Source organism: Macaca thibetana, chromosome 2 (genome assembly GCF_024542745.1).
Source record: "Macaca thibetana thibetana isolate TM-01 chromosome 2, ASM2454274v1, whole genome shotgun sequence".
NCBI classification, from domain to species: domain Eukaryota; kingdom Metazoa; phylum Chordata; class Mammalia; order Primates; family Cercopithecidae; genus Macaca; species Macaca thibetana.
The window spans coordinates 83,367,196-83,392,225 of record NC_065579.1 but is presented as its reverse complement, the minus strand read 5'-3'; the positions used below and the strand labels follow the sequence as shown (position 1 = coordinate 83,392,225).

The window sequence follows — 25,030 nt, the reverse complement described above, 5'->3', positions numbered from 1 at the left end:
CCTTGGGATACCATGAATCCTAGATATCCAACCTCCCAAAAACAGGCTTTTGCCTTCTTCTTGGACACTTTATAACCAACTTTACACAGCAGGTGAAGAAGCCTCTCTGTTCCTTGGAGGCATTCCTCCCTCATGGGGGCAGCGAATAACAAATCATAAATACCTTGTAATAGCACACAATTGTCACTAGGTGGCGTAAAAGCCTCAATATCTGTAGCCAAGGCCTCCTCAAAAATGGTAGAATTCTTAAACCCTTGCAGCATCCTTGTCCAGGTATATTACCATTGCCCCCACTGGAAGGCAAATACAGGCTGACTTTGGGGAGCACGCCTCAAACAAAAGAAGGCATCTTACGGGTGCAGTACACCAATGTGGCACATGTATACATATGTAACAAACCTGCACGTTGTGCACATGTGCCCTAGAACAGAAGAAGAAGAAGAAGAAGAAGAAGAAGAGGAAGAGGAAGAGGAAGAGGAGGAAGAAGAAGAAGAAGGCATCCTTTCAGTCCAGACATGTGAACTAAGCAGCATCAACAGGAATATGTCCAGCATTGCGTATGGGTTGGGTACTATGGCATAGATAGTGACAGTGGCCTTGTTTACTGCCCAGAGATCCTGCACTGGCCTGTATTCTCCATTTAGTTTGCGCACTGGAAGCAGAGGAGTATTCCATGAGGACTTGCATTTTACTATAAAATTCCATGTGTATAAACCTGATTTAGATGCTTTGTTATTCCATCAATTGTCTCTCTGGGTAGTGGATACTGACAGACTTGTACTGGGGTAGCATGAAGGTTAAGCTCTACTACCATCCGGGGTCTGTTTGCAGCAAGTCCAGGGGAGTTATCCTCAGCCCATACGCCCAGTACCTTCAAAAGCATCCCCCACATATTGTGTAGGTCCCTCCGGTGGCCTTCTGGCACACAGTTCATAGAGCCACCATTCCTCAGTCCTTGGGACAGTTAGAATCAATATCATTGCCTTAGACTTTCCAAACTTTGGTGTCATATTCCCTTTAAGTGTAAAGGAAATTTGTGCCTGCAGTTTCTGGAGTAAGTCTCTCTCCAACAAGGGCACTGGACAATTTGGCATATATAGAAACTCATCTCAGCCGGGTGTGGTGGCTTACGCCTGTAATCCCAGCACTTTGGGAGGCCAAGGCAGGCAAATCATGAGGTCAGGAGATCGAGACCATCCTGGCTAACAAGGTGAAACCCCATTTCTACTAAAAATACAAAAAATTAGCCAGGCATAGGGGCGGGCACCTGTAGTCCCAGCTACTTGGGAGGCTGAGGCAGGAGAATGGCGTGAACCCGGTAGGCGGAGCTTGCAGTGAGCCGAGATTGTGCCACTGCTCTCCAGCCTGGGCGAAAGAGTGAGACTCCGTCTCAAAATAAATAAATAAATAAATAAATAAGAAACTTATGCTGCACTTCTTGTCTGCCAATAACACATCTCCTTTACTTGCAAAAAGATCTCTTTTCTTTGGCCCCAGTAGCCCCTACTATAGTAGCACAGTTCTTCATTGGGGGGCTAACTGGGAGTATTTCCATGGAGAAATCAGCACCAGTATCGAGTAAAATCTCTGTTATCCAGCCCCCTACTTCCATAGAGACCGTAGGCTCCCCAGGATCTAAAAAGATGGAGCTCAGTCTGTTTCAGTCCTCAAAATTCTTGGCCCCCACTAAGCTGATCAGATCAGGATCTGCCTTTGAGGCACCATGACTAGCTACCAAATGCTGCACTTGGGTGTTAGACCATTGACCATCATTTCAATCCTTTTCCTTTTCAGGGCACTCATCTTTCCAGTGGCCCATTTGCCTACACCTTGTACATTGGTTCCTGTCCAACTGGGACCAGCTTTCCTCTCCCGGTGTTGTCTGGCCCCTTCTTCGGCCGCTACCTCAGCTACGCCCTCTATCAAATCCAGGGTTACCTTCTGCTAGGGCAGCAGCTATAAATTGAGCTGTGTCTTTGTTTCTGTTTCTGGTTTTTCTTTCTTTCTTTGGTTGGGCTGCCCGAGTCACTAATGCCTTGTAATATCCTTCTAGGCAGAGCTGTAGCCACTTGGGGCGAGTTTGTGCCACATTGAGCCAAGAGTCTATACAGGGAAACTGGTCTGGGTATCCTGGTTGTCCTCCAACTCCAGTGACCACCTTAAACACATGGCCAATTAATTCCCTGTCTATTGTACCTTCAGAGGGTCACCCCACATTGAAAGCAGGCCAACCTATCTCACAGTTTGTCCTTAACTTTTGAGCATCCAGTATCATCCCATAATCACCTCTAAATCCTTTTGTAAAATTCTTTATCATGCACTCCAAAGGAGTTGGTTTTGATGCTTTCCCTCCCATTTCCTCCCTTGCGGTGCACTTTCACTTTCATTTTCACTCTCAGGTCCACCAGACCCGGTCCTATTACTGGAGTTTCAGATGTTGCTTAGCCAGGAACGTGCCTTCCCCTGTCACAGCCTGCTGTGGCTGTGAAGCTGGTCCTATCAGCCGTATGCAGCATCCTAGGTCTGAGTTCCCCCACAGTCCCTTCAGAGCAACCAGCCCATGCTAAGGGATCCATGCCTCCCCACGTCACTCCCTGCATTGGCCTCTCCAGAGACTGTCTGTTTCACATACTTTCACACACCTCCCCTTCCCCAGGACTCCTCATCGGGCAAAATGAGCCTCTCTCATGTCCCAGGTGGGTTCACACACACCCACACACTCCCATTTCCTGTCTCCAGATCCAGTGAACCACTTTCACTTTGTTAGTGGGGACACGAGGTTCATCCAAATTGGCAAGCCACTCCTGCCGCCCCCAGCCACTCTGGGTTGGATTAGTCATTGTTCCCTGGGAGGTGATCAAGTTTCCCTTCATCCCTATGGGACAGGCTTCCCTGCATTGGGCCCTTGCTCCTTACCATGTTTCCTGAAGTGCTGGTATCATTCCACAACCCCGTCCCTGGTCCTGTTGCCCTGCCGGGCAGGCTGCTGGGACGTGGGAGCTGGTTTCCGCCTGGGTGAAGCTCCCCCATGGCATGCCTTGGATGCTGGGTCTCCTCCAGCCCTGGGGCTCTAGTCCCACAGGCAAAGGAGATGATAAATCTGTTGTCTCCAATCCCAGACAAGCCCCCAGAAATGTTGCAGGATTTTTATGGAATCAGAGAGACTGATGGGGTTCATGAGGATATTTATTATTTAGGTGCACTGGCCCAGTCAGATTAACATCCAAAGGACTGAGCCCTGAACAAAGAGTTAAGCTACCTTTTAAGCATTTCGTGGGGTTGGGGGAGATCTGTGCAGAGGAAGCATAATACAGAAGCAAGAAACAAAGACAGTTATTCAATCGAGATATGCATTACATCATTTCTTACTTTTCAAGGAAAAACATGTTTTACAACTTGGGTTTATCTGTCTAGTGACCTTGCAGCTGCACAGCTAGGGAAACATGGTCTTCACAATGCCTGGGAAGGGAGGAGAGATAAGGCTCACTAGCCACAGAAAAACAGGCAGTTAATTTTTAAAGGACTCCAGCTCTTTATCTTTCTCAGGGGGAATTGAGTTTTCTTACGTACAACTGAGTTTCTGCTTACACACTCTAATCTCTTTTAATGCCTGTTCCAACAAGAGTGAGTTCTTGAGAGACCTGGTTCTTTAAAACAGCGTGTGGTACCTCCTCCACCTCTCTCTCTCGCTTTCTTGCCACGTGATGTGACTGCTCCTGCTTTGCTTTCTGCTATGAGTGAAAGTTCCTTGAGGCCTCCCCAGAAGCCGAGCAGATGCTGGTGCCATGCTTCCTGTACAGTCTGCAGAATTATGAGCCAATTAAACCTCTTTTCTTTATAAAATACCCAGACTCAGGATTTTCTTTATGGCAACACAAGAATGGCCTAACACACCATCTAACAAGGGATTCATAACCAGAATATATAAGGAACTCAAACAATTCAATAGCAAAAAACCAAATAACCTGATTAAAAAATGGACAGGCCGGGTGCGGTGGCTCACACCTGTAATCATAGTACTTTGGGAAGCCAAGGTGGGTGGATCATGAGGTCAGGAGTTCAAGACCACATTGGCCAACATTGTGAAACCCTCTCTCTACTAAAAATACAATAAAAGTTAGCTGGGTGTGGTGGTGCACACCTGTAATCCCAGCTACTCACGAGGCTGAGGCAGGAGAACTGCTTGAACCTGGGAGGCAGAGGTTGCAGTGAGTCGAGATAACACCACAGCACTGCAGCCTGGGTGACAGAGTGAGACTCCGTTAAAAAATAAAAAAATAAAATGGACAAAAAGGCCAGGCACACCTAAATTCCCTGCACTTCGGGAGGCTGAGGTGAGCAATCACTTGAGCACAGGAGTTCAAGACCAGCCTGGACAACATGGTGAAACCCGGTCGCTATAAAAGATACAAAAAAATTAGCCGAGTGTGGTGGCACTTGCCTTTGGTCCTAGCTACTTAGGTCATCCTGCGGTGGAATGATCACTTGAGCCCAGGATGCAGAAGCTGTAATGAGCCCAGATCACCTCCAGCCTGGGTGACAGAGTGAGACCCCATCTCAAAAAATTTAAAAAAAAAAAGTTAAATAAAGGGCAAAAGATCTGTACAGACGTTTCTCAAAAGAAGACATATGAATGGCCATTAGATATGTGAAAAAATGCTCAACCATAATTAAGGAAATGTAAATCAAAACCACATTAAGGTATCATCTCACCCCAGTTAAAATGGGCATTTTTTAAAAAAGAAAAAAAAAACCATGCTGGTGAGGATGTGCAGAAAAGAATGCTCATCCACTGTTGGTAGGAATGTACACTAGTACAACCACTATGAAGGTTCCTCACCATGAAGGTTCCTCAAAAAACTACACATAGAACTATCATATAATCCAGCAATCCCTTTGCAACCTGTGTCCATCAACAGAAGATAAATGGATATAGAAAATGTGGTATGTATGGACAATATTATGAAAAAGAATGGGATTCTGTCATTTGTAGCAACATGGATAGAACTGGAGGTCATTATGTTAAGTGAAATAAGCCAAGCCTAGAAAGACAAATAGTGAATATTCTCACTCATATGTGGAAGATAAAAAAAAAGGATCGCATGGAAGCAAACAGTAGAAAGGTGGTTATGAGGCTGGGAAGGGAAGGGGAGAGTAGGAAATTTAGAAAAGTTGGTTAATGGCTATAAGAATACAGTTAGATACAAGGAATAAGTTCTAGTATTTGATAGTACAGTAGGTAAATTATAGTTAACAATAACATATACTTATATGTTATCTTATTTTGAAATATAATTATATTTTGAAATGTAGTTATCATAAGTTATATAACTCATACTATATTTCAAAATAAATGTTCCTAACACAAGGAAGATAGACGTTTGAGGTGATGGATATCCTAAATACCCTGATTTGACCATTATACATTGCACACATGTATCAAAATAGCATATTACATGTACAAGTACATTATCGATAAAAATAATAAAGGTATTTGTTGAATCAATGGCCTGTGTCTTTTCAATTCACTTGTGTGTTTAGGCAGCAAAAAATTATTTCTCCATTTGGTTTTAAGTGGAGACTCACTGGCCTGAATCTTAGGAAACCTGGATTCATTTTTACTTTTATGAAGAATGTAAAACATACTTGTAAGATGAGATGCATTGATAAGCTGTTACAGGTTTGAAAATCCTGAGTGCTTAAGCTACAAAGCCATTTTGGAAGTTGAAGTGTAAATATTTTAAATGTTTATTTTTGTAAATGCTGAGTTTGTGTTTAACATCTGAGCCTCAGGTTTCTAATGTGTAAAACTCAAGAGTAATACTACCTCGTAAGTCATTTTGAAAATAATGTTGGCTGGGCGCCATGGCTCAGGCCTGTAATCCCAGCACTTTGGGAGGCAGAGATAGGCCAATCACCTGAGATCAGGAGTTCAAGACCAGCCTGGCCAACACAGCGAAAGTCTTTACTGAAAGATACAAAAATTAGCCAGGTGTGGTGGTGGGTGCCTGTAATCCCAGCTACTCGGGAGGCTGAGACAAGAACTGCTTGAACCCAGGAGGCGGAGGTTGCAGCGAGCCAAGATCGCAGCATTGCACTCTAGCCTGGACGACAGTGCAAGACTCCGTCCAAAAAAAAACATGCAGTTATTTAATATAGTGCCTAGCAGACAATAAATACTTAATAAATGACAGTCATTTTTATCTTTTACTCACATTTTATAATCTCTGCAGGAATCATATTACCTAGTACAACTACTTCCCCAGTGTTTACAAAATAGGACTCTAAGGGATCTCAGAGATTGCATCTAGGAAAAGAATGTGTGTGTGCATGTGTGTGTGTGTGTGTGTACATGTCTGTGTGTATGTGTGTAGTTTAAAAAAAGAACAATACATAGCAAAAAAAAAAAAAAAGAAACATGAAAGCATTATAAACTTTAAAATTTGCTTATTGAAAATCTGTTTATTAAGGAGTTAACATTACAGAGTTGGTTCAATGCTTTATGGAACTTAAAATCCTGAGTTGCACCTCAATAATACAGACATCTACAGTACAGGCATTTGTACAAAATACTACAATTACTCGTACTTAACATAATTAAACTTCTTTTCTATAACTTCCATTTGTCAGGTAAATAAAACACTAACCTTTCAAAGTTGCTACAACTTTAGGAGTTTACAAATTCCTATTTCTCCAGTTTTTATTAGTACATTTTAAATCTTCTTTGTGGACTGGAAGCCAAACTCCCTAAACGAAAGCCTCAGTCTGAACCAACACAGAGACAGTAATGTCAGAAGCTCGTTTGTTTTTCATGGAGAGCAAAAATACAGAATATATTTACTAATTTATTTTCCAACAAAGAGAACATACTTTGTATTTGGAGAAAAAAATGCTTAATTGTCAGGAGTTGCTTTTGGAGAATGATCAATAAGTTCCTTATCAATTGTCTCATAGTAATACCAGGGTCCATCTCCTCTCATACGCATCAATCTTCGTACTTCCAGCTCCTTCGACCTGTAACAAATGGAACAGCAATATTGAGATCCCAGCACTTCCAATTATAAATTTAATGAGCCATTTCCATAAAGGACAATCACTAGAGTCTGCTTTTATGTAAAGTATAATGTCCCTCCACAGACCTTTATGTAGGCATACATCTGGTATACATCTATAAGCAAAAGTTGGGACTTAAATTTTTGACTTTTATTATGTTGCTTATATAGGGAGCCATCAAACAATTTTTTTGTTTTTGTTTTTGTTTTTTTTGAGACAGAGTCTTGCTCGGTTGCCCAGGCTGGAGTGCTATGGCACAGTCTCAGCTCACTGCAAATTCTACCTCCTAGGTTCAAGTGATCCTCCTGTCTCAGCCTCCCAAGTAGCTGGGGCTACAAGGGCCCACCACCACGCCCAGCTAATTTTTGTATTTTTAGTAGAGACAGGGTTTCACCATGTTGGCCAGGCTGGTCTCTAACTCCTGACCTTGTGACCTGCCTGCCTTGGCCTCCCAAAGTGCTGGGATTACAGGCGTGAGCCACCGCACCCGGTCCACCAAACAGTTTTTAACACCAAAACATTACTCGAATTGATACCGAATTCTCTCCTTCACTGTGCCTGCACAGATCACTTTCATCTGAATTGTTACAGTGCTTTTCCTATCTTCTCACCTTTTAGATGCTAGGAGAGTCATTTATAGAATGTCTACTATTATGGTCATATGCTGTGCTAGGAATTAACATATGAATAAACTTTCTTGGAGTTTCACATCTTGTGTCTGCCCATCGCCATTAGGACAGAAAGCTTTCTGAGAGTAGAACTGGTTTTTTATTTGCCAGCATTATACCAGGCCCGGTCAACATCAGACACTCAGTCAATATTTATACAAACATAAATAGAAAGCAAGAAAAATCAAGATCAAGAAAAACATTCTCCAACTCTAACATCTACTTACTTGTTCTTGTTCTTCACAAACTGAATACTCTCGTATTTTATACAGGTGCTTTCCCACTTCAATATCTAAGTCTTTGCACAATCACACATTCCTGAAGCAGTGCCTTCTCCATCAAACCTTCTACTTTCTGTTTTTACAGAATACATATTTTTTCATAGGACTTAAAATTTATCACAGTTAAATAAGTCACTTTATTAACCTCAACCAGCTCACTAACCCTATGGGAGATTATATGCCTTTGTGATGGTGTATTTAGCAGGTATCATTTTTTGAAGTATTAAATAACATCCTCTTTCTGGTCTACTCTTAATAGAGTATAACTACCCAAACCATGAGTAATTAAAATATTTATCAACATGAGACTAACTGGTTAAATTATGATTCATCCACATAATGAACTACTATATACCTGCTAAAAAGAATAAGGAGAATCTGTATGTAGTAACATGGGAGGAGATACTACATATACTGTTATGTCAAGGTATAAAATAAGCATGTGTAGCACTTTCCTATTTCATTAAAAAATAGTAAGCTGGGAGCAGTGGCACATGTCTGTAGTCCTAGCTACTCGGGAGGCTGAGGTGGGAGGGTCACTTGAGCTCAGGAGCTCGAGTCCGTCCTGGGCAACACAGCAAGTCCCCATGTCAAAAAAAAAAAAACACACAAAAGCCAAAAACAGGCTGGGCAAGTTGACTCATGCCTGTAATCCCAGCACTTTGGGAGGCCAAGGCAGGAAGATTGCTTGAGCCCAGGAGTTCAAGATCAACCTGGGCAACAGAGCAAGATCCCATCTCTACCAAAACAAACAAACAAACAAAACCCCCAAACAATTAGTTGGGCATGGTGGCCAGCACCTGTGGTCCCAGCTATTCAGGAGGCTGAGGCTGGAGGATTGCTTAAACCCAGGAGGTCGGTGCTGCAGTGAGCCATGACTGCAACACTGCACTCCAACCTAGGCAACAGAACGAGATCCTGTCTCAAAAAAACAAAAGGAAAGCACAAGTGAATATTAAAAAAAATAATTTTGGATTTATATATTTACTGATTTAATTATCATCAGAGATCTCTGTATGACACAAAATCCCAAAAGCCAAAGACTGGCAAACCTGACAATAATTAAATTGAGTAAATACATAGAAAGTAATTAAAACACTGATACAAAATGTATTAAAAATTTTATTAGCGGCCAGGTACAGTGGCTCATGTCTGTAATCCCAGCACTTTGGGAGGCTGAGGCAGGCAGATCACTTGAGGCCAGGAGTTCAAGACCAGCCTGGCCAACATGGCAGAACCCTGTCTCTACTAAAAATACAAAAATTGGCTGGGCGCGGGGTTGGGCGCCTGTAATCCCAACTACTTGGGAGGCTGAGGCAGAAGAATCGCTTGCACCCGGGAGGCAGAGGTTGCAGTGAGCCAAGACCACACCATTGCACTCCAGTCTGGGAGACACAGCAAAACTGTCTCAAAAAATAAAAGGAAAAAAAGAAAATGCTCTTAGTTACTATTACAAATTTGTCTGAAAATATAAAAACACTTCTGTGTTGCAAAAATTTCTACACTGCCAAAAGACAACATATAGAGAAAGAAACACACACGGCCAGGTGCAGTGGCTCATGCCTGTAATCTCAGCATTTTCGGAGGCCCCGGAGGGTGGATTGCTTGAGCCCAGGCGTTTGAGACCAGCCTGGGCAACATGGTGAAATCATGTCTCTACAAAAAACAAAAATAAACTGGTCATGGTGTCATACACCTGTAATCTTGGCTACTAGGGAGGCTTGGGTGGGAGGATGGCTTGTACCTAGGAGACCAAGGCTGCAGTGAGTCAAGATCATGCCAATGTACTCCAGCCTGGCCAACAGAGCAAGACTTTGTCTCAGGAAAAAAAAAAAAGAAAGAAAAGAAATACACACAACTAACAGATATATGAAAAAACTACTCAACTTTACAAAGAAATATAAAATTGAAATGATGAGGCAACATTTTTCAATTACCGTATCAGCAAAATGTTTCACTTTGATAAATTCCATTACAGAGAAACATGGAAAACTGAAACATGGAAACTGATGAAGAAACAACTGGTGCAACTTTTTGGAGAAGAGTTTGGCAATATGTACCCAAAGTTTAAAAGCATGTGCTATTTGGCTTATCAATGCCACTTCCAGAAATTTATTTTCCAGATATGTTACATAAATATGCAAACAATATGGGAGAAAATTAAACACAGCAGTATGTATAATACCAAAAAACTTGGAAAGAACCCAAGTATCAGCAATAGGGGACTGGTTAAAATAATACAGGCACTCAGCAGCATAAGAGAAGGGAAAAAATATATATGTCTAGTTTTTTAATATGTAAATAAAATATAATATATAAGAAAGAAAATCCACATAGCTTTCCATAACAGCATATATCCCTTTCTTTTTAATGGCCACATTATACATTTCATTGGATGGATATATCCATCCATTTGCTGCCCAGCTGGGGCAACAGAGCAAGACTTCAACTCTAAAAAAAAATTTTTTAATTTTAAAAAGAACTCCTTTTAATCTGACACATATCTCCTAATAGTCTCCTTGTCACCAGTTTATAATTTTCACTCCAAACAAGCGAATTCTATCTTTACCCCCCCGCCTTTTTTTTTGAGACAGAGTCTCACACTGTCACCCAGGCTGCAGTGCATTGGTGTGGTCTTGGCTCACTGCAACCTCCACCTCCTGGGTTGAAGTGATTCTTCTGCCTCAGCTTCCTGAGTACCTGGGATTACAGGCACATACCACCATGCCCAGCTAATTTCTGTAGCCTCCCATAGTGCTGGGATTACAGGTGTAAGCCACTGCATCTGGATATAAATTTATCCTTTTACATAAAACATTCTATAGTGCTGAAATAGTAATAGTTTTATTAATTTTTTTTTTCTGGTGGTTGGCAACCCTAGGAAGATTTTCTTTCCCACCTACCCCCTCTTTTTTCCTACCGTAATTCAGCCTTTTCAGCTTCAATCTGAAGGATGGCCATTGATTTTTCATAAATCTTTTCAGGACTGTCATAGAAATTACGGGCAATCCATCTCGATATGGGATGCTACAAGAGAAAATTTGTTTAATATTAGTCCATTTCTGAATAATATTTTGCTTTTCTAGTTGACTATTCTTTAAAATGATCATTTCAGTTAGATAAACCAATAACATCTAGTATGATGTTATTTGATTTATATCTAGTATGATTTATATATATATATATAAAATAATTTTAACAGATTAGGTGGATACTATTTTTGTCCACATTTTAAAGATAAGTGAATTGCACAAAGTTACGTAGCTAATAAATGGCAGCACCTGGACTCAAACCAAGTCTGACTCCAAAGCTATGTGCTCTTTTCCATTACACTATGCTGAGCATCTTAGGTGGCAGATTCAGAAGCCAAACCCAGGTTTTGGTAATTCAAAAATGGGGCTCTTTGCACCAGTTAGCATAAACGAACTAATTCTAAGGCCTGCCTTAAGATTTAATGGTTTAAGATTTATATTTAAAATATAATTCATTCAGATAATAAAACATGATGGGATAATAAGACATTTTTAGACATCTCTCTGTGTAAGGCATTATTTATAGGTATTCCATGAGTTTCTCATTTTGTTTTTATATACTGTAACAAGATATAATAAAAGACATATTATTTCTTCTGGTCTTCCCTATACCTATGATAGGAAACATTTTAGGATTCAAGATGTTAGAAGTACTTTGAACAAAATTTCCCATGAAAATCTAACGTTTATTGTCATTGACATTTTCATTCTTTGTTAGAGGACTATAGTTTTGTTTTTTTTTGGGGACATACTCTATTCAAGGCTCATGATAACACTTGTAAACAAATAACAAAATTAATTTTGGGTTTTGGTAGCAGTGGCAGTATGGCGTAATGACCAACAGTGCAGGCTCTGGAGTCAAAGTTGCCTGGGTTGAAATAGTGACCCTATCTAGACAGGTCACTGAACTCTTTTAGCCTCAGTTTCTTCATCTCCAAAGAGGGAATAATAATAGTACATTTTACATGGGATGAAATAATAAATGTTTGTAAAACACTCAGCACAGTACCCGTTACACAGTAGGTGCTCAATAAATGACAGCTAGCATTAACATTGGTGAAATCTTTCCTAAGGCATTGAACTTAGGATAAATTATGTTAGTCTGTTAGGCTGAGAACACACTGCAATCATTCTTTAAAAAATTGTAAAGCTTAAAATGATTTTTAAAAAATTAAGTATCAAAACTAGTTGTTTATAAAAAGTATGCAAAAAATGTATCTACTTGATATAAAAAATGAAATATAAAACTCTATCATGGCTGGGCACAGTGGCTCACACCTTTAATCCCAGTACTTTGGGAGGCTGAGGTGGGCGGATCACTTGAGGCCAGGAGTTCGAGAAAAGCCTGGCCAACATGGTGAAATCCTGTCTCTACTAAAAATACCAAAATTAGCCAGGATCACACAGCAGACACCTGTGATCTCAGCGACATGGGAGGCTGAGGGATGACAATTGCCTGAACGCGGGAGGCAGAGATTGCAGTGAGCCGAAATCATGCCACTGTATTCCAGCCTTGGCAACAGAGAGAGATGCTGTCTCAACAAAACAAAGCAAAACAAAACAAAAAACCTGACTATATCATAATTGCTGAATTAAGATATTAACTAGTGCATTGACAAGGCACGTAACAGTATGTAATTGTCAATGTCCTATACAAACCTTATAATATTCCCAGTGTTCTGGGATATAGCCTTCTGGAATTTCTGCTAGTTCAGCTTCACCTAATAAGAAAAAATGGTTATGTTCAACTTCAGCATGAGGAGTTTAAAAAATTAATTCTTCACCATTAAAGTAATAAAACCAACTTCTTGTGGTTTTAAAGGATCCTTTAAAAACTTTGTACCAATGAAGATATCTAATATCTTTAATTCACTTTAATCTGGTTGAAAATCAATTCATTTGTTAGACATTTTTAGACATCTCTCTGTGTAAGGCATTATTTATACGTATTCCATGAGTTTCTCATTTTGTTTTTATATACTGTAACAAGATATAATAAAAGACATATTATTCCTTCTGGTCTTCCCTACACCTATGATACGAAACATTTTAGGATTCAAGATGTTAGAAGTACTTTGAACAAAATTTCCCATGAAAATCTAACGTTTATTGTCATTGACATTTTCATTCTTTGTTAGAGGACTATAGTTTTGTTTTTTTTTTGAGATGGAGTCTCGTTCTGTCGCCCAGGTTGGAGTGCGATGGCACGATCTCAGTTCACTGCAACCTCCACCTCTTGGGTTCAAGTCATTCTCCTGCCTCAGCCTCCCGAGTAGCTGGCATTACAGGCGCCCACCACCACGCCCGGCTCATTTTTTGTATTTTTAGTAGAGACGGGGTTTCACTATGTTGGCCAGGCTGGTCTCTTGAACCCCTAACCTCATGATTCGCCCGCCTCGGCCTCCCAAAGTGCTGGGATTACAGGCATGAGGCACTGCGCCCGGCCGAGGATTATAGTTTTATATGTTCTAGGATGGATTAAAAAATTCTTAGTTCAGGTTGAGATTTGGTTATTTTAAGATAAACTGCCATGCTTATGCTTAAAGAGCTTTTCATTACAATATCCGTAATTTCTTTTTTATATTGATGTACATATGTTTAAAAATTTTTCCAATCTGGTGGTGCTGGCAGGGGATGGAAGTGACTTACCAATGAATACATTCACCAGAGTTATGATAATTACTACTGGAATCCCAGTCAATGCAATGTAGAATCTCTAAGATAAAAAATAAAAAAATGTTTCTCATGACCGTTTCGTAACTCTCCCCACACACAAATCATCCTCATGATATGATTTCCTCATATTTCTTATAAAATAAACTTGCCAAATTGGGCATACAGTACAAAATTATTAATTTCTGTGATTTTACTTTTTGGTAAAGCAATGTCATGAAAGAAAACAACACGTTAAGAACAAAAGTGTAAAAACATCAGGGTGATTTCTATCACTAAACAGGATTTGAGCTGGTCATAACAAGAAAAGCAAGGGCTCAACCAAGGAGATGAAAAAGGTCATTAAACACAATGGAAGGGCAAGAGAAAGTTTTAAGGTCAGTACTCAAATGATGATTCAGAGCTTTATCTACAGTGGCAGATGGTTCAGACAATCTCCCATTTTCTAAGCCTCTACTTTGTTCCTATTGAGCCTTGAGACAGAAATACAGTCAGCATTCTAAATAAGCAATGTAATTATATTATTGCTAAATTAAGATGGCACTATAGATCCCTGTTACCCTCTGAAATCAGTGTTCTTGAGCAACATATAAATATAAAACCATATCCCAAAATAATGTAGCTCCTTTATTTAAAAAAGTCTTTCAACAAATTCTTTGGTCATTTAAAGAATATTTTAGTTATAGCAACACAGATTCTATTTCGAAACGCCATAATCTTCAAAAGAAAGGAATGGTTCATGTTTTACCTCCATTTAGTGTAAATCCTTTTGTGAAGAAGGAAAGCTTCACTAATTTAAACAGAAATTCAGTAACAAATCAGACTTTACAATCTCAGTCTCTTCTACAGAAAGAAATATAAATTTACAAAATAAAATATTTCATAAAATGAAAGATGTTTTCTAAAGAGGCAAAAATTTTTTCCATTACATGCAGAGACTCTAATTCAACAAAAAATTTAAACTTACCAATAACTTCAAAAACCGGATGTCATAGAATCTAGAAGGTTTGATGACAAATAGTCTTTTCCCATGGCCTCCACTGTGTCGAACAGGAGCTGGAAATATTGAATTACCCTGTTTTATACAAGGTTCATATGGGTATACTGTTATATTCTGAGTTAAAATCAGATTATAAAGAAAAAAAATACAAGGATCCTTTTGCAGATCATAAGCAGGGTGACTGGGTTTTCACATTCATGTGTGAGATATGCCTCCCTCAAACCTTGTTATGAGGTAGGCACATTACTCATCTGACATGAAACAAAAAGAAAATATACATTCTTAGATGTTTAATATAAGATTTTAAAATGTCTTATTTGAGTAACAAGGCCAGGTCAGATAGGATATCTTTAAACAAAGATGGATCTACTGTTCTAAAGCATAACTTTCCTCATTTTAATTCAAAGTTAAAGAAGTATCTAAATAATCATTTTAATTTGTTTCAATAGCAGGCAGAGAGGTTAGCTACTTAATGAGCTGTTTATCTGTGTCTCCTCTGCAACAAATATTTGCTAATGCTGCAAAAGAAATACATTTAATGTAAATTATTCCATTATGACATTTCACATGACACATTATCTGTATTAAATGTATTATCATGCTGCAAAATAGATGGAAAGGACCAGCAGTATTTATTCAACAAATCACCAGCAGGAATTAGAACTTGTTATCAAACTACACACTCTAAAATATCTTGATAAAATCACATGGTAAACCATTGCTGATTAAGAATATCCTCTTCAAGTCTCCCCCCTGACAGAATTTAATCAAGCCTTGCTGGAAGTAAATTGAGGCAAAATTTCACTTCTGGATCCTCTTTTTACATTCTTCCTCTTGAAGGTCTGGAAGGATCACTACAGGCATTCCAAGCCCTTTGCACTGGGAACAGGAAAGGATCTAGCTGTTACTTAGAAACTGAAGGTTCCTATGTTTTCACTGTGTAACTACTCTCAAGGATATTTTGCATGTGAGTCACTGTGGAATAAAAAACTTTAATTTCCCATTGAAGGAATTTCAGTCATAATAGATGTCAGAAAGATCTGAATCTTTTGTTCATGTTTAATGTCTAGAAAGGTGTCCCCTCTCCTAAAATCTGTATTAGGCCCAGATAACATCTTATCTTCCAAGATGCCAACATTCTTCCCAACCATACGAGATCTTTCCTACTTTTGAATTACTATACATTACTGTGATGTGTATATTTGTGTTCACTGCTGCCACTTTTAAGTATAAATATCTTGAAAGCAGGAACTATCTTCTTAACTTTGGTTAACACCTGAAAGCAGCTTGCAGTGAGTTTGGGAGGTAGAATCACAAGAGAAATTAGAAACTGGCATGAATTTACTATATATAATTCATACTACTAAGGCTTTTTAAAGAACAAGATTAAGAGAATTTGACAAAGTAAGTATGGACTTCAGCAAATCATCTGAAAGATACATAATAGAATTTTTTTGTGGACTAGATGAAGAAAAAGGGTTGGATGACAGTACAAAGTACTCATTAATTCATTACATATTTAATTGCATACTATGTGCAGATCCTATGCTAGACCGATATACGGTCTAAGAGGGATATATATCTTGCTGGGAGAAATACACAATACACAAATAATTACAAATCTGTAACGGTAACAAGGGAAAGAAATAGGATACAGTGGCCCAGAAGAAAAGTTCCTATTTGGACAAGATGTGGGGGCTAGGAAGAGGAGACATTATAAGCTGAGAGAAAGAGCAAGTTAGAGAAATTTGTAATGGGTACTTGATTGACTGTAACCAAAAGGTACTGATTAATTATTGCAGTAACCTGGCAAAGGGATCTCTCAAAAGTCCTGCAGCATCAAGGTTTTTATGAATGGCTTAGATGAGGTGGATACAGCATTCCTGACTTGTCAAGTCTTAGAAACACAAAGCTACTGCTACAACACAAAGAACTACTTAGAAACACAACTACTTAGAAACACAAAGCTACTGCTACATCATCAGTGGCTAAGACACTGATGAAACAGGGTCCCAAAAGAGTCTTTACACACATTACAAAAGGCTGAATCCAAAAGGATTCAATGTAATAAGGTAAGTGGGTTTCCACCTGGAACTCCCAGAAATTTAGTTGCTCACAAAAAAGCAAAAGGCCAATTCAATATTAATCTGATACACTAGAAGTACAGGGTCAAAACAGGATGATCTTCCCTATCCCTTATCCCCTGACTACACCTGCAGAAATGTGTTCATTCAAGAGCATACTCTCTTAGAGGGACAATCTATTTTCAGCTTAATATTAGGTTGGTGCAAAAGTAATTGCAGTTTTTGCAATTGAAAGTAATTGTGGTTTTTGGCTGGGTGCGGTGGCTCATGCCTGTAATCCCAGCACTTTGGGGGATTGAGGCAGGCAGATCACGAGGTCAGGAGATGGAGTCCAACCTGGCTAACACGATGAAACCCCGTCTCTACTAAAAATACAAAAAAAAAAAAAAAAGCCAGGTGTGGTGGTGGGCGCCTGTAGTTCCAGCTGCTGGGGAGGCTGAGGCAGGAGAATGGTGTAAGTAAACCCAGGAGTGAGCCTAGGTTGTGCCACTGCACTCCAGCCTGGGTGACAGAGCGAGACTCCGTCTCCAAAAAAAAAAAAAAAGTTTAATGCATTTAGTAATGTGAACAGCTTGCTCTTTCTTTACACATATTACCCAATTATTAAACAATTAGTCATGTCACTAAAAGTCCTAGATAACTTATTAATATTGTTTCAAAGTATATTTCATAGCATGTAACTCTTTTTTTCTTTTTTCTTTTCCAGAGACAAGGTTTTTCACTATGTTACTCAAGCTGGTCTCAAACTCCTGGGCTCAAGAGATCCTCCCACCTCAGCCTGCGGAGTAGCTGGGATTACATCACGCACCACCACAACTGACTTGCACTTAACTCTTTTTAAATGTTTTGAGCCGTCATGATTTTTGATGTAGTAGGGCCATCTGCTTAAATCTAAAAATATTAGTGTGTAACCAGGAATGGCGGTACGTGCTTGTAATCCCAGCTACTCAGGAGGCTGAGGCGGGAGGATCACTTGAGACCAGGAATTTGAGGCCAGCCTGAGCAACATAGCTAGACCCTTCCCCCTAAAAAAAAAATTAAATTATAGGGTGAACATTGCTTACAATGAAGTGACTACCAGGATTTCTGGAACCCTGATCCTCCTGACACCAAAAATAGGCATCTTTCACTGCTCTCTAAAGCCTGAAATTTCTCCATTAAGTATTCATTAATTTCATAGGCCCAAGGCCTCAATAACTAATTTTTTAAAATGCAAATAGCCTCAGAAAAGTTACTAAGCCTTTGACGATTGCGATTTTTATAAGAATTGAATAAGATAATGTAGGAACTTTTTGTGTATCAAAGACAACAATTGGGCTGGGCACAGTGGCTCACACCTGTAATCCCAGCACTTTGGGGGGCCGAGGCGGGCAGATCACTTGAGGTCAGGAGTTCGAGACCAGCCTGGCCAACATGGTGAAACCCTGTCTCTACTAAAAATACAAAAAATTAGCCAGGCCTGTAATCCCAGCTACTTGGGAGGCTGAGGCAAGAGAATCGCTTGAACCTGGGAGGTGGAGGTTGTGGTGAACCAAGACTGTGCCACTACGCTCCAGCCTCGGTGACAGAGTGAGACTCTGTCTCAAAAAAATAAAAAAATAAAAAGACGACAACAATAAAAATTGGTCATTTTCTTTCCGTCATTCCCAGTAAAGGGCACCACCATCTCAATTACCTTGGATAAAAATCTCAATCATCTTCCGTGCATCTATCCTTCATTCATCATTTGCCAAGGCCTCTTGATTCTAAGATTTAAACTCTCCATTTCATTCCATGCCTTCTTTACCTTACTGGCCTAGGTAATCAACATACCCTATAAGCCATCCAATATTCAGAAGCATCTTCCTAAAACACACTCCTGATATTGTTCTTCTGCTATAACACTCTGTTGCCTACAAAATCAAATGAAGATACTTTGGCTTTGCAGTCAGTCCCTCCCCTCCCCCAATTTGGTCCCAACTTTCCTTTATTTGCCTTTTCTCCCAACACCTACCTGCCCCAAGAGTCATATATCTAATAAAAAAAACTTAACCTTTACTTTTCTGCCAGTTCCACCAATTAAAACTATCCCTTTAATTCGGTTAAAATGCCCCATCTATTCCATGTCTGGATTAACTCCACAGCACTCTTGTTTATATATTCATATTAATATTCTTCACATTTTTAAAAACCATAAGTTGTGCATATCAGTCTTCAATTATAAATTAAATTTACCTGCAGCTGAGGGGAGAAATTAGCTCATTTCTGGAATTACACAATCTCTGATGTTTAATAAATAATTTAATTAAATAGAATAGCTTTATCTGCTAATTTTCTGAGAAAGGTTTACAGAGGGTGATGGAGAACATGACAGCACTAGACTTTTAGGAAAGATGAGGCTATAGGAATTTGTAGAAGGCTAATGCCAGGACTTCAAAGGCACAGACAAAAAAAGAAAAATCAGACAAACTGGACTTCATGAAAATTTAAAAATTTTGTGTCTGAAAGGACGCTATCAGCAGAGTAAAAAGGCAACCCACAGAATGGGAGAAAATATATGCAAATCATATATCTGATAAGGGATTGATATCAGAACACATAGAAAACTCAACAACAACAATAAAAAACCAAATAATCCAATTTAAAAATAGGCTGGGCATGGTGGCTCATGCCTGTAATCCCAGCACTTTGGGAGGCTGAGGTGGGGAATTTCTTGAGCCCAGGAGTTTGAAACTAGCCTGGTCAACATAGCCAGATCTCATCTCTACAAAAAACTTAAAAAATTAGCCGGGTGTGGTGGTGTGTACTTGTCATCCCAGCTACTCAGGAGGCTGAGGCAGGAAGATCACCTGAGTCTAGGAGGTTGAGGCTACAGTGAGCTATGACTGCGCCACTGCACTTCGGCCGGGGTGACAGAGCAAGATCCTGCCAAAAATAAACGAAAAAATAAAACAGGCAAATAGCTTGGCAGAGTGGCATGTACCTGTAGTCCCAGCTACTTGAGAGGCTGAAGCAAGATTGCTTGAGTCCAGGAGTTCAAGTTCGGCATGGGCAACATTAGGGAGACCTCATACTCAAGATAAAAGATAATAAAATAAATAATAAGCAAAGGATTTGAATAGACATTTCTCTAAAGAAGATATATATACAAATGGCCAAGAAGCAAACTAATTAGGGAAATGCAAATCAAAACTACAATGATATCATCACATACCCATCAGAATGGCTACTTTCAAAAAACCAGAAAATAACAAGTGTCAGAATATGGAGGAATTGGAATCTTTGCACACTGTTGGTAAACAAAGGAATGTAAAATGGTATTGCTGCTATGGAAAATAGCATGAGGGTTCCTCAAAAAATTAAAAACAGAATTACCATATTGTGGAATCCCAGTAAGATACATAAGCAACAAGTAAGGGGCCCCAGGAGGAGGAAAGCAATTCTGCTGAGACACAGCTAATCACAGGCGACCCACGGGCACAACATCCTGTTCCCAAATACCTCATTCAACACATAGCCCCAGCAGAGTGACCTTATCTGCACACCTTCTCTGCTCATAGTCCCGTCAGTATGACCCTATAAAACTTCCCCGTAGCCCCTGATTCTGCAGATAGCCCCTTCTCTGCTGTGCTGCCCACTGTTCCCTTGCAACTTTATCTTTGTATTTTCTCTAACAAATCTGTCCTCTTTACCTATGACTGTCTTGGTAAATTCTTTTACCACCCACAATGCCAGTCCCAGCCAGTGACACCCATGACACACATGACCCAGCAATTACACTTCTGCAGATACACCCACAAGAATTGAAAGCAGGGTCTCAGAAGAGATATTTGTACATCCATGTTCACAGAAACATTATTCACAAAACAAGTCACACTCAATGTCACTGATAAGTTCTTGGAAACTGTGACTTTAAGTGAAACCACATACAGCAGGTCCTTAAACAACATCATTTCCATCTTTATTATAGGTTCTGAGGGTTGCAGTTTCAAAAGCCAATGATGTTAAGTGAAGCTTTACAGTAATTAAAATCTGCAAGTGCTTAGGTGTAGGCTCACAGCTGTAATCCCAACACTTTTAAGAGGCCAAGGCAGGTGGATCACTTGAGGACAGGAGTTCGAAGGAATTCTTAACAGAACCCATTTAGGATTAAACACGTTTTATTGTGGGTATGAAGAAACTCCCCAGGCCTCCACAAACAAGTTTACTGGGGGTCTGAAGGAACTTCCCAAACCTCCATGATTTAGCAGGAGACAAGATAAGGGTAATCACCCCAGTACCTGGACCCATTTAGATTAAGTAAATTTACTAAGGCTCCAGAGGAAGGTCTTCAGGACTCAGACCTTAATTATAGATTTTAAAAACTTAGTCACTTATGTCTTTAGATGAGTGCACACTTACATGTAGACATACAGCTTAAAAGGTCTACGGGCTCTGGAAAACCGTAATTTTAAGTTGGTCTGGCGATAATTTCCAGGACTTCTCCCTGTAACCGGTTACAGGAATAAAAACTCTCTCTGGCCAGGCGTGGTGGCTCATGTCTATAATCCCAGCACTTTGGGAGGCCGAGGCGGGCAGATCACCTGAGGTCAGGAGTTCAAGACCAGCCTGGCCAACATGGTGAAACCCCATCTCTACTAAAAATACAAAAATCAGCCGGGCGTGGTGTGGCATGCACCTGTAATCCCAGCTATTTGGGAGGCTGAGGCAGGAGAATCCCTGGAACCCAGGAGGCGAAGGTTGCAGTGAGCCAAGATCGCACCACTGCACTCCAGCCTGGGCAACAGAATGAGACTGTGTCTCAAAAAAAAAAAAAAAACCCTCTTCCTCCCCAGTTCATCTGCATCTCATTATTGGGCAGCAAGAAATAGCAGCCTGACCCTCAGTTTGATACGAGAACACTGGAAGCCAGGGGTTGCGGTGAGCCAAGATCGTGCCACTGCACTCTAGCCTGGAAGACACAGCAAGACTCTGTCTCAAACAAACAAACTAACAAAAAACCTGAAGCAACCCAATTGACAGATGATGGATAAACAAAATGGGGTAAATACATACAATGGACAATGGACAATTCAGCTTTAAAAAGAAGGAAATTCTGACATATGCTACAACATAAATATGCCTTGGAATATTATGCTAAGTGACAGACAAATATTTTATGATTCTACTTACATGAGAAATAGAGTAGTCAAAATCATAAAGACAGCAGAATGGTGGTTACCAGGGTCTACGTGGAAGGGGAATGGAGAGTTATTGTTTAACGGATATGGAGTTTTAGTTTTACCACATGAAAAAAGTTATGGAGTCGGATGACGGTGATGGTTGCATAGCATTAGGAATGTATTTAATACCACTGAACGGTGCACTTAAAAATGGTTAAAATGGTAAATGTTATGTGTACTTTACCACAATTTTCTTAAAGGTTACTGCTGCCAGGCACTGTTGATTTTTTCCACTCTTCACAACTACCTTTTGAGGCAGGTTAAAATTCTCATCTTTTTTAAAGAGGAGGAAACGCAGGTTATGAGCAATTAGGTGTCTTCCACTTTAGCTTCCAAGATGTGATGATCACAGACATGGCTTCTAAATTCTAGAGCCAGAATTTGAAGATAGGCAGTCTATCTCCAGAGAAAACAAGACAAGACAGGTTGTCTACTACACTAGAGCTTACATTCTTGTAGGGACAGATACAAACAACCATATAAGAGATTAAAACCTTTCATATCACAGTGACAGATGCAAAATACCTTTGAAAGCAGGTACACAGCAGAAAACACAGTAACCTTTAGTAAAGATAGCTATTAGATCCTTCCCTGCTCTGACTGGAAAGGGCGCAGAACACGGTAATGATTCTTTGAGAAGCCCAAGATAGGGCAATAATGTAGAAAGAGAAACTAGGGGTGAAATTTTGCTGCAGTTTATCTCCAGCTAGATTTGATTGAATACTACCAGGGCGAGTATTTGAAGTATTTGTATTTGGCTATATGAGGATATTTGTAATCAGAAAAGACTTAAAAGGGATTTTCATCAAGGAATGTTAGCATATGTAATTTTGTAACAAGTTCAAATTCCTGCTGGAAATCTGTTAAATACCACTGGTTCTTTGCATCATGTTTCGAGCAAATCCCTATGTATATTGCCTCATCCTGTGGAGTGGCATAATTCAAATTAAATTGGGAGAATAAGGGTAAAAACAGAACAAGATATTTTGAGGCTGGAGACAACTTTTTGACTTTAAAGTTTCACTTCCTCTTTACCTGTTTCTATTGCACAGGGCAAATAGCTCACAGTATATATTTAATGAGGAGGATTAAATAAATTAATACTTTAAACCCTTAAAATGATGCTTGAGGTCAGGTGCAGTGGCTCACGCCTGTAATCTCAGCACTTTGGGAGGCCGAGGTGGGTGGATCACGAGGTCAGGAGTTCGAGACCAGACTGGCCAACATGGTGAAACCCCATCTCTACAAAAAAAAAAAAAAATTAGCCCGGCACGGAGGCATGCACCTGTAAACCCAGTTACTCAGAAGGCTGAGGCAGGATAATTGCCTGAACCCAGGAGGCAGAGGTCGCAGTGAGCCAAGATCACACCATTGCACTCCAGTCTGGGCAACGCAGCAAGACTCCGTCTTGAAAAAAAAAGGAAAATGATGCTTGACACATAACAGGTGCTCAGTAAATGTTGGCTGTCATTATCATTTAGTACAGTGACACATTATTTAATAATTGAGTCAGTTTCCTCACCTGTAAAATGAAAATAACATTGTAATTTCTTTGCACAGTCTTTGAGATAATAAAATGCACCGAATACCAAGCATTTGATGCTTTGGATTATTCACACCGCCATAATGCAACTCACTAGGTCCAAATAACCCTGTTAAGACTGTATTGGTCAGGTGCAATGGCTCACGCCTATAATCCCAGCACTTTGGGAGGCTGAGGCAGGCAGATCATTTGAGGTCAGGAGTTCGAGACCAGCCTGGCCAACATGATGACACCCCATCTCTACTAAATATACAAAAATTAGCCAGGCGTGGTGGTGTGCACCTGTAGTCTCAGCTACTGGGAGGCTGAGGCAGGAGAATGGCTTGAACCCGGGCAGTGAGCCAAGACGGTGCCACTGCACTCCAGCCTGCGTGACAGAGTGAGACTGTCTCAAAACAAACAACAAAAAGACTGTATTATGACTTTCCTGAGACCTAGGCACTTTTGCCTTCAAGGGCCCCTTCCTCTAAGTTACCAAAAATCGTATGTTATGACTGCATTGGTATAAAATGAATATAATACAGGCTAGATTCGTTATCATATTCATAAACATTATGATCTTTTTAAAAAAGAAATTTAAATTAAAACACTTTCGTGGACCCCTAAAACTATCATGAGTTCAGGCAGGTGAATCGCTTGAACCCAGGAGGCGGAGGTTGCAGTAAGCCAAGATCGCGCCACTGCACTCCAGCCTGGGTGACAAAGTGAGACTGTCTCAAAAAACAAAGAAAACAAAAAAAACCTCTCTTCCCCCCCAGTCCATCTGCATCTCATTATTGGGCGGCACCGTACTTATTGTGCCTAAAGAATAAGTTGGCCCTGAGCCTCTTTACCTGTCTACATATTACCTGTCTTCATATTCCTTAGCATAGGTGGGCTTCTCAGCAACATGACTTTGCATATGTGGGACTAGAACCCAGCCTTTGGGCAGGTGGAACGCAACAATAAGCTTGTGACCTAGAGATACAGGTCTCAGCTCTATAGCTTCCTAGACTCAGCTTCATCCGCAAATTAGCATTGAGATGGTGAATAACAACGTTTTAGAAATGCTAATAATGTAAACGCGATCGATCTGACTACTTCAGGAAAACCCCTCCAATAGCTCGCGCTCCGTCTCTCCTCTCAAGCCCCAAGCCCACAATTTGTCCCGGCTCCCTCCGGATCCCACCAAGGTCACCCTGGAAGCGTCCTCTCTTTTCTCGCCCTGCACCCGCTTCACGCCCGTTCTCCCAAGGCCAGCACCCACCAACAGCCTTCGGAAAGCCACGAGTGAGGAAGCCCCCAAATCCGAGTCGAGTGCCAAGGGAGCGGCCAGAAAGCGCTGCCACCGCAGTAACCGAAACCTGTCGCAACAAACTCATGCCCGCCATGGCTACTACGAGCAACAGGAAAAATGGGGGCGGGTCACGGAAGCTGAGAGAGCCAATTTACCAATGAGGACAAAGGCAGGAAGTGGCCATCTTAAGTGAGGGCAAGTTTCTAGTCCCTTCACGGC

General features: G+C 40.4%; 2 protein-coding genes and 1 non-coding gene across 5 annotated transcripts in view; 2 read left to right on the top strand and 1 right to left on the bottom strand.

Annotated features, from left to right (window-relative positions):
• MRPL47 (mitochondrial ribosomal protein L47) overlaps positions 1 to 25,030 on the top strand; it is a 195,995-nt gene that overhangs the window by 155,072 nt on the left and 15,893 nt on the right. The window lies entirely within an intron of this gene.
• On the bottom strand, positions 6,431 to 25,020 carry NDUFB5 (NADH:ubiquinone oxidoreductase subunit B5). 3 transcript variants are annotated; one of them, XM_050780145.1, is made up of 6 exons: positions 24,782 to 25,020; positions 14,675 to 14,763; positions 13,684 to 13,750; positions 12,694 to 12,755; positions 10,923 to 11,029; positions 6,431 to 7,014 (listed from the first exon to the last, which is right to left on the bottom strand). In XM_050780145.1, the coding sequence occupies exons 1-6, from the start codon at positions 24,903 to 24,905 to the stop codon at positions 6,894 to 6,896; spliced, it is 570 nt and encodes a 189-aa protein (XP_050636102.1). In that variant the 5' UTR covers positions 24,906 to 25,020; the 3' UTR covers positions 6,431 to 6,893. The 3 variants fall into 3 exon arrangements, with proteins under 3 accessions (XP_050636102.1, XP_050636103.1, XP_050636104.1); XM_050780146.1 differs by lacking the exon at positions 24,782 to 25,020 and adding an exon at positions 24,384 to 24,459; XM_050780147.1 differs by lacking the exon at positions 10,923 to 11,029 and having other exon boundaries at positions 6,949 to 7,014.
• On the top strand, positions 14,861 to 14,964 carry LOC126949544 (small nucleolar RNA U13). Its single transcript, XR_007723821.1, has one exon. It is a non-coding gene; the product is annotated as a small nucleolar RNA U13 (small nucleolar RNA).

Coding starts and splice junctions, on each gene's coding strand:
- NDUFB5 (XM_050780145.1), bottom strand. CDS start 24,905: ATGGCGGGCATGAGTTTGTTGCGACAGGTTTCGGTTACTGCGGTGGCA. Junction 13,751..14,674: donor TCCGGTTTTTGAAGTTATTG/GTAAGTTTAAAT, acceptor TTTTTATCTTAG/AGATTCTACATTGCATTGAC. Junction 7,015..10,922: donor GCTGAAAAGGCTGAATTACG/GTAGGAAAAAAG, acceptor CATTTGTTACAG/GTCGAAGGAGCTGGAAGTAC.